The following is a 10,108-nucleotide window of genomic DNA, read 5'->3' on the forward strand; positions in this document are numbered from 1 at the left end:
TAAAAGGTTTAGGAAAAACAGCAAGAGATTTACTGCATGAATTGCAGTGTTCTGCTAATGTGCACCTATGTGCTAAGCTCTTGTTATTAAAATGTACATGCATTACAAATACAGAACACTGTGAATGTTCAGATCTATTACATGCAAATAATTCCCTGACTAATTCACTTCATAATTTCTAAATAAAAATAAGACTTACATAAGAATGGATCATTTACATGCTCTTTGACAGGAAAGGACACATTAATCAAGACTAAATCACAAGTTTAGAATTGCATTACTAAATAATTTAAACACCAAAAGCTGCACTTCTTGCTAAAAATCCTTCCATCACTGAAAGAATTTGTAAACACTGAGGATGTACATTTATACAATTTACAGTCTCAGCAGGAAATAAATTTCTGGCTTCTCATCACTGCTTGCCTCCATCTGCAAAACAGAATCATCAGTATAAAACTGATCATTAAATCTGTACCGCAAAGAAGTGCATGCACCCTCTGGTATGCCCCGACCTTCCACATCCTCCTGATTGAAGTTATTCAGATATCTTGCAATGTAAGAGCCAGTGGAATGCCTGTTGATAACATGGGGTGAGGCTGATGGTTTGTTTCTGAGAACTACCCCTGCTATGTTGCTTGCATTAGAAAGTTTTTGTTTGTTGGCTTCTTGTCTTTCCTTTGCACGACTGGCGATATTACGTACTCTACTCTGACTTCTGGATGACAGTTTTCTGACCAATGCCTTGGGGCAATCATCATCGTCATTCTGTTTAGAATACAATGCTTGACAGCTGTCTTCCTGGTCAAAAGATACCAGTTTTCGTAGCTGTTCTGTAAGAGCATCTGTAGAATGTGGTCGCTGCATATTCATAGCAGCCACTTTCTTGTCCCTCATGCCAGATGTAATAAAGCTTCTACTTATGTATTTGTACTTGCTTTCAAAGTTGCAGGAGATATCCTCTGATGTCAAGTCTCCAAGGCTTTTGGATTTGCAAGGACTAGGCTGTTTCACAGCTGCAGGAGGAGGGAAAGGCAAAGCATTCTGAGGGGTAGCAGAGTACATTTTATTAAAACATGATTTTCGGGAGGTACACGCCACATCCTTTTGTATATCTGGAGTTTGACAATGATTATTAGGCAAAAAGTCAACACTATTATATTCTGGGTAAGGAAATGGTTGTTTTGAACTATCTGGGTCAATGCTGCAGAGGCCCTCCTTGACTGAGTTATTCCTAGAGATTCTCTCACCGTTGCACACTGGATCATGATTGTGCTTGAGTTTCAAAGGAGAAGCAAGCTGGCTCATATCTTCTCTCTTGTACTCATAAGTAGTTATCAAGAGGTCTTGGGAATCCCCATCAACTTCTATTAGACTGCTGCCTGCCGAATTTACACACACGGGGGGGTTAGCTAACGTATCTTCCAAGGTAAAACTATTAGAGGTACAGGAACTGCAATCCTCAAGTGTTTCCCAGTTTGTACCACACTTCCTTTTGGAATCTGCTTCAAGCAAATGGAGAGGAGATGTACAAGATGACACAGCAGGGCTTTTTTCTATGCAAACTAACTTCTTGCAAACCAGTTCATCTACTGGTTTACATTCAGAAACTGGTGTAAGAGATGCTTCATGGATAATTGTGTACACAGAATACTCTGTTGTCTCAGGGCTTGAGAACACAGTGGTATCTGGAGTTGAGAATAATGGTGAATCGACAGGTTTTATCAGATTGTGCTTACAGGATGTGTTCAAATCAACAGCAAAGAGATGTGGATGTGATGACATTACGCTGAAGGTCTGATTGCTTGTGCCGTGAAGACTTGAAACAATAGTCAGATTAGTTTGTTCATCTGTGATGTCAAACTGTCCAATCAGTGCTGAGACAGAACTGCCAACGTCACTCTCATTTGTTAGGGAAACCTCATCTATAAGACGAGAAATGTCACTATCTTGCATGGCAGCACTGGAGTGCAAATCACGCATGTCAGAACAGATGGTGGAAGAGATATCTGTCAGTGAAAAAGTCATTAGAGATCTGCTCCTTAAAACACTGCATTTATTGTTTTCAATATCCTCTTTTTGAGAAAGAGGATGTCTTGGCAATGTTTCCTTCTCCTCTTTATATACTTCAGTGTTGTCATCTCTTTTTTGACCTGTGCAGTGTGTGTCTTGTATTATTTCTGTTGCAAGTTCAAAAACAAAATCCTTCCTTGTATGAACAGGTTCATTGGAAAGATGATTTTCCTGATATACTGCAGGATGATTTGTTTCAGCTATCCCACTTGCAAAATCTAAACATCCTGGTTTTTCATGTATGGGTGATGATGTAGAACTGTCAGTTTTGGACTCTCTCTGGGGAATCTCATCTTTAAGCAGAGATACAGAATTTACAGTAGACTCAGCTTTCTCAGGTTCTTTTGAATTTTTTTTTTTACTTGTATCATCACTACTATCTGCTAAACGAAATAAAAAGCATATTAGTTATATACAACACATTGCCTATTGTTAACAACTATTTTGTCTTTAGACAGACAAATGGAGAATGTAAAATTAGTTACAATTGTGATAGGACTTAATTATGGGTTTGTGCAGGTTTAGTACAAATTATCTGTGAGATATGAATAAATGGGAAAATATAGTTGTAGGCACTTCATTGAAGCTTCCTTTGAATGTCTATTACATCAGGCATGTGATGTAATATTTGTTGTAAATAATGTCAATGAGGTACCATATCTTGCATATGTGGCATTACCTTCAGTTGTGTTCCTATTCAGATTTGTACTATAAAGAAGCATGGCAACAAAGACAGAACAAAACAGCTCTGTTAAACAACACAATATCTGGAAACAAGAGGCATGTTCATAAAAATTCTGAGTAAAAAATTGCATCTAGCTGGCCCCCATGCATAATGTTCTTAGCAACAGCTTAGAACAAAGACGTGCAATTTAAGATTTCATTTGTAAGTCTCTAATGACATTTATAGTTCTAAACTTCTGCAATTTTAAGAGGACAAGGATTCATATAAAGAATATATTTTAAATGTTTCTACATTTCTACAACTACTTAAGTCAAATCTTACCTCCATGCTTAGGTAAGATCCATGTTATCTAAGCAAGGGTTGAATGCGTATAGGAGAATTTGACCATTTATGAAATACACAATTTCTAACATTCACCAGAAATCAACTCAAGGAGAAATAAACAAAAAAAGTCACACTGCCTCCAAAGGTCATGATTGTCCATTTACTGTGCATTTAAAATTCCTACTATAGTCAATTGGTGGGTTTTTTTTATGTAGGGAATGCAAGACTGGTCCCCAGATCATGAAAAATAAAATAGTTCAAATGTTCTCCAGATCCAAAACACTGTATTGAAATAATTGCCACATACTCATTGAGATGCTCTGTAAGTTCTTTGATTTCCTATAGAGACAGAGAGAAGTGTATGAAGGCAAATTTCATTTTGGTTTAATTCCAGTTAGATTCCTGGAGATTCACTTAGCCAGGCAGTTTAGCAGGGAAGGGCCTATATTGGGTTCAATTTAACATCCATCTGTTCTCTGCTTTCTTTAATGAAACGTAAAAAATTGTAACCTGATAATTGACATCTCCTTCAGTCTGAAATATCTGTGCTTCCTTATCTTTCTGCAAATACCAGCCGTAGTTCATACATATGCACGAGTCTTGGCCACACCCTTTCAACCTTCACTCACAAAAAAGACTTGCTCAGAGAAAGATACAGCTTTGAAGTTCTCAGTAATCCACATCCTTTGAACCCATGGAGAAGGTCTCCTTGGTTACCTCCCATGAAGGAAATCCAGTCTGAATTTTATCATCTTCACTATTCAGCCTCTTCAAATCTGAGATGCCTAGGACTTAACCAGATCTTTCACTAACTGTACGATTTAGGGAGGGGAGTCCTGCTTACCTCTGTTCTTGTGGGACAGGTTCTATTCCTCCTATATGTAGGAGGTATTATATTTACTTCCTGTTATATCTTTTTAGGTCATCACACCAAGGCCTGTACCCTTAGCAGAGCATGCTCTTGTTAGTGACATCCTAGAGCCAATGAAGAAGTTTTTAATCACCTCTGTGTGTGTCTTCCAATGATAAGGACACACATATGTTTGGAGCTATTTCAGAAGGAGAACATTTCAAAAGAGACTGATTATGTTCTACTTTCTACTTATGTTCAACTACATATTTCTACATTGCGTCCTCCAGAGTTAAAGCTGGATTGCTTGCTACAGTGCTGATACCATTCCAGGCATGTCCACATATTGAAACATTCCTCTTTAGAAATGGCTCTGAATACTTTTTCTTGCTGCTTACAAGTTCTTTAGGGTAAAATTCCCTTCTTTACAAATTATTATATCCCTGGCCATGAATGCCCAAGCTGCACTAGTTTTGTGACAGATGAGGAGAGAATCTCTGAATACTAAGACCCTGTGTAATTCCAAGACTTGATAAATAGGCCTTAGGAGGAATTTCCTTTTCATCGTAAATTACTTATAGAGTAATGCAGTGTGCGCATAAATTCTGTTTTAATTCTGCTCATTGCTCCCTGCAAATCAGCTTTAAGAAGGACTAGATTCTTTGTTCCTACCAAGCTATGAGTGATGCAAGAATGCAGAGAAGTAGAACAAAGATAGCAGAGGTACATATTCTTGCCCTTGCCAGGGCTACATGAATCCCATGTAAATTTAAGAATGGCTTCATTGATTTTATCAGCTGCTTTTCCATAGACTAAGTAACCAGAGTGTAACAGCACTTTGTCCTTTTGTCACAGATACATGCCTGGCTCACTACCCATTTCAAAAGCTGCGGAAAAAGGAAGATGAGAGTTTTTTGGCAGTATTGCCATATATAAAAACCCCTTATTCTTTGAAGAACCATGTCTGCCAGGTGTACAGGCCTTTTACAAAAACAGCATGAGGCAGCCACCAGACACCAAGCTGACTTTCAGATTACACAGGGTAAAGCAGGAATGGCTGTTGTGTACTACTATGTCACAGAGGTCAGAATAAGAGTGCAGAGGATACGGCCAAGTCCTGGAGGCTAATCGAGGAGTCTAAACTGCCTCCAGTATTTGCAGGAAGAAATGTACAGTAGATGCTTCATATTGGGTAAGAAACCCTAACCAAGAAAGAAAATGTTTTATACACCATTGGCACATAATCAAAGGCTTTCTGGAGGTATTTAGATGCTCCAGCAAATCAAGTATTTGTCACATAGGGCACCTATACATGTGTAGGGATGCTCCTCTGACACACTGTAATTACAGCACATTGGAGCAGACTTGATTAATCAAGTCTGCAGGAGCATGGTAATTACCTCACTCCAACAGACTCCAGCATCAAGTGCCTCAGCATCCCCACGCTAAAAAATGGCAGAGAGGGTCTTTAAATAAAGCTCATTTGACAAGGATTAGTTAAAGTGCCCCCGCCGCCATTTTTCAGTGTGAGGATGCTGATACACATGATGCTCCAGGAGTTTTAATTAGAGCAGCTGTCAGAGCCACTCTAAGTGCCCCTGTCCCCCAATCTGAAGCATGTCTATAAATGCCCACAGAGTCAGATCTTGTGCCATTTGTTCAGGTTTTGTATCAATAACTCCACTGAATTCACATATTAAAAACCAGGCCAAATGCATTTAAAATATCTTTTTCCAGAGCTACTTCAAGAATCAAAATATACTGCAAACTAACATTTATATTAGAACATTAAAAAGACCCAAATTCTATCCTGATGTACCATTTCCCCATCTAGGAGAGGTTTTAAATATTATTAATTTAAAAGGTAAAGGTCAAGAATGTTAGACCTTTCTTCATCCTTTACATCTGTTTCCAAAGTCTATGTTATTTCTTATATGCACAATTCCAAAACACAAGCTTTATGCTATATTTCCCTTGAAAAAAGAAAAAGAAACACCCACTGGGCCAATCACCAAAGTCTTATGAATAAACACACAGTGGCAAAGCTTTAAAGAGATTGAAGTAAAAAACATCTGGTAAGAATGTAGTTTTCAGCTTTGAGCTATTAGTGGGATAATTAAAAAATAACTGCAACAAGAGCACTTCTTTTAAATATGAGAAGAAACTTAATAAGTGCCCTCTTAAGAAGAAATCTGAAAAATATTTAATTGATTTGCCTAATCTGTGGAGTGGAAAACTTTCTTGGGTTTCACTTGTCAAAACATTGAAGGAGATTTAAAAATGCATATGATTTTAAATTATATTATTACTTTTATTATATATTGGTTTGATATCGACTATAATCTTGACATCATATTGGGTTTGATCTTATAGCCCTTATTTACATGTGTTCACTGAAAAACCTGCATGAGAGTTGTAGGACTTGGGTCTATCAATACATTTTTAAACCTGTTGCACTAAAAGTCACTTTGGAAACATCTTACCAGAGGTACTTTCTTTTCTTTTGGCACCTTTAAGTTTTTCACTTTCTGGTGATGATGATCCCACAAGGAGATATTTGTCAGCTGTCACAGATGAAGGACGTGCTTGCAAACTCCTGGCTGTACGTCTGAGAACTCCTTCCTTGTCTTTCAGTTCTGATGGCTCAGACACACTGTCCTTAAATTCGGTAGTTTCCTGAAAGCCCATTTTGCTTTTCTTTCTGCCTTTTGCTGGAGCGCTGGCTGTGCGTCGGAGAATTCGATCACCAATGGATCGCTTCCGTACACAATGCCCATTGTTTTCAGCAGAATGGTGCTTGGGATTCTTGTGAAACAGCCCTCTGAATCCTATCAGCTGCCTACTCTGAAAATAAAAGATCCACCACAAGCTTTAAATAAGGTCATTACATTAAACTGATACAGCAGTGTGTTTCATAAATACTTATGACAGATGAATACAAAATTAAAATAAAAATATAGCAAAGTAAAAATTCACACCAGACAATTCACATGTATTCCAACCAGGAAATTATCAGCATAGGTCTCCATGAATTCATGCATGTATGAAATTTCTCCTCATTAGGGTGGCAGCCTGCCATGATTACAGTAGAGGTTTACTAAAAGTTTCTTAAATCAGAAATGACAAGACTGTAAGAAATGTGCTGTAGTGACAGGCTACCCATTAACTTGGAGTTTTATGACATGGGCTCCTCAAAGCAATGCTCAAATGTTCAGAATATTAATGAAGAATGATGTGATATGGTAGTTACAGATCATGCGATTAGGGTTGTTCAATAACTCCATGTCTAGCAAGTGCAAAGTGCATGCCAATGAAGACTACCTTTGTGGCTCCTAGAAAGTGCAATATAGTATAACTGGGATTGAGGATTAAAGGACTCCACTGAAAGGGAAAGAAATGCAAATATATTTTTGCCTACTGCTTTCAAGACCATGACAAAAGCAAACAACAAGGTAGTTAGAGCCTATATCAAATCCTTTGAAAATGTTAATTCGTGTTAGTCACACAGATATTGTGATTTCCCTGGGTGTGGAAGTGCACTCCTTTTAGATATGCCTTGGAAACCCAATAATACAGTCATTATTAAACACCTGATGAATGGACTAAATTATACAAAAAAGTCAAGACTCCTAGGGCTTTTTTTTAGATCTTCTGATCATGTAAATTCATCCTATACAATTATACTAAGAACTCAAAAATTCACTTTTTTTCTTAACTGCATTCCCTCTGAAAACTCTGAGAGTCAACAGCAGTAGTCTAATAGCAATCCCCACTGAATTTCAGGAACAATGACAGGGGATATCACTTGCATTTAGGGGCAGAACCCTGTATACACCCAACTGCTATTTTTGACACTTAAGCAGTTTGCAGTCTGACTCTATGCAAAGTAGGCTAAATTCTGATGGGGTAAGAATGTGACTCTATACGTGTGCAACTGAGTTATTCCCAGAGATTCTCTCACCATTGCACACTGGATCATGATTGTGCTTGAGTTTCAAAGGAGAAGCAAGCTGGCTCATATCTTCTCTCTTGTACTCATAAGTAGTTATCAAGAGGTCTTGGGAATCCCCATCAACTTCTATTAGACTGCTGCCTGCCGAATTTACACACATGGGGGGGTTAGCTAACGTATCTTCCAAGGTAAAACTATTTGGATACAAACCTCAAGTGTTTCCCAGTTTGTACCACACTTCCTTTTGGAATCTGCATTGGAGTCCTTCTGCACGCTTCCTCTACTCCCTGGAGGCTGGATAGCACTTTATAACTTTAACACTTTAAACTTCTGCATTTAACCCTTTCATTTTCTCCATCGACTGCTCCCGACTACCAGCACAACATTTTTCAGTTCAGACTGCAAGCCAGCCCCTCAGGTGCAAAGCCACAGAAGTATTTCTGACATGCAGCTAGCTGCTCAGTGGAGCACACAAGCATCTTGGTTATTATCTGGATAGAACAGTCCAAGCACCATGATTCTGGTGGCAGTAGTAAGACTATTCAATATTACAATGCTATATGAGTTCACTTTGTCATCTGGCCATTCCCAAATCTAGGTCACAACTCAAGCAGCTGTTCCAAGAGGTAAAGGAAACAAAGCAAAGCTCTGAGCTCTTGATGAGCTTGATAAAGCATCTGCCAGTGTTTCAGCACTGAGACTATCACTGCATGATTCCATTCTTGTAGGGGGGATCGCAACATGGTTGCTGAGCTGGGAAAAATACAGTGTATGCAAAAACCAAGTAGTAAATGTTTCATAGTGTTGCCTTATCAAATTTAAATATCTTTACATGCCCCTTCAGGAGTTAAGATCAAAAATGTATTTTGCTTAACGTATTGTCATGATTTGTATAAACACAGTGCACACACAGATCACTCATCTAAAATGGGGCAGTGACTTTGTTTGCAAAATATATGGCTCCTTATTTCTATCATTAAAAGGCCCATGGTGGGTGGGCAGCTGTAGTTTTTGGCAAAAGTCCTATTGAACATTCAGTAGCAAAGTTCAAACCATTCAGTTTCGTTTCCCATCTCATGTATTTAGAGAAAGAGAGTGTGTAACTATCAGCTAAACAGCACTCACATCACCAGTTTATAAATATTCTTCTAGCTATGTGAACCTCAAAAGGTAGGTTCTGCAGTGTTTGGTGGATCACAGAGGCAAAACTGGAAGAAGGAGGCTTTTCAGACAAATTAGTGTGGATGAGCGAAGGACATTTTTCCTTTCTCAAGCTCAGAGCCTGCATGCCAGAGTGCACAGACAGCTATCGCTGTTGACATGCTCTAAATCAGAACAGTAACTAGCTAAACTTGGCATTAGTGTAAATGATGACACAAGGTTTGCTCTACTGGAAAACTGGGGGTTTTGTCTTCTTTAATTTGTGGAATGGAGTGAGGTTTGGAGTTATAAAAACCTTGCTTTTCTCAGAAGTGTTACATAATTAATCACTGATAGAGGCAGGGGATGCTGTTTAATAAACCATTGCTCTGACCCAGTATGAAAAAAGCTACGTTCTTAAAGTTAAGGAATCAGTTGGAGCCCACATTGCTTCTGTGAGGCTGTATAGCTGCCTCTTTGTATTTCTGATTACAAAACACTAAACAGCAACATCTGTAAACCTCAGTAAAGGATCTGTAAAGGTAGGTAAATATACCTACCTTTCCATAGATTTCATTGATTGTTATATGAACAAATATAGATGCTTCTGTCAGTCCTTCTAAATACACATGACGATAGCCTAGTAATATAAAAAAGAATGTGGCAAAGAATCAAAAACATGTCCTTTATGTACAATTATCAACAGTTGCCCCATAAAAAGTCTTTTGCCTTTATACTTTATAAACACACTGACTGAACAATCCTGCACATTATTAACACTGTTCCCTCTGTCATCTTTGAGATGAGTTTCTCAAAGACCTTCACAAGCATGAGTTTAGTCTCACAATCTCCTAGCATGGCGTAGAGCAGGGCTGTCCAACATGAAAGTGGCCAGGGAACATGTGCCTTATGGGCCACATCAGCAGGGGCTCCACACCAAAGAGGAAGCAGTAGCAGGGGCCACAGGTCCCCCTAGGTGGCCTGCCCCATGTGTAGGCATGTACAGGCAGGTACCCCGCACCCCACTGTACCGCATGTACACATGGGCGTGTGCTCCCTGGTGTGACGCAGCATTCCACCTCACCTT

At 38.8% G+C, this 10,108-nt stretch overlaps 1 protein-coding gene across 2 annotated transcripts in view; it reads right to left on the reverse strand.

Moving 5' to 3' along the window:
- Positions 1-358: 358 nt before the first annotated feature.
- PLCH1 (phospholipase C eta 1) overlaps positions 359-10,108 on the reverse strand; it is a 196,971-nt gene continuing 187,221 nt past the window's right edge. Inside the window, exons 20-23 of one of the 2 annotated variants that reach the window (XM_019503177.1) lie at positions 9,582-9,661; positions 7,251-7,310; positions 6,413-6,773; positions 359-2,453 (exon numbers count right to left, since the gene is read on the reverse strand). In XM_019503177.1, the coding sequence (XP_019358722.1) occupies positions 376-2,453; positions 6,413-6,773; positions 7,251-7,310; positions 9,582-9,661 (2,579 nt within the window). In that variant the 3' untranslated portion in view covers positions 359-375. The remainder of the gene's footprint in view (positions 2,454-6,412; positions 6,774-7,250; positions 7,311-9,581; positions 9,662-10,108) is intronic. The other variant, XM_019503178.1, reaches the window with a different exon arrangement.

This window comes from Gavialis gangeticus, unplaced genomic scaffold (assembly GCF_001723915.1).
Source record: "Gavialis gangeticus isolate Ggan-Ray unplaced genomic scaffold, GavGan_comp1, whole genome shotgun sequence".
Taxonomy (NCBI): Eukaryota; Metazoa; Chordata; order Crocodylia; family Gavialidae; genus Gavialis; species Gavialis gangeticus.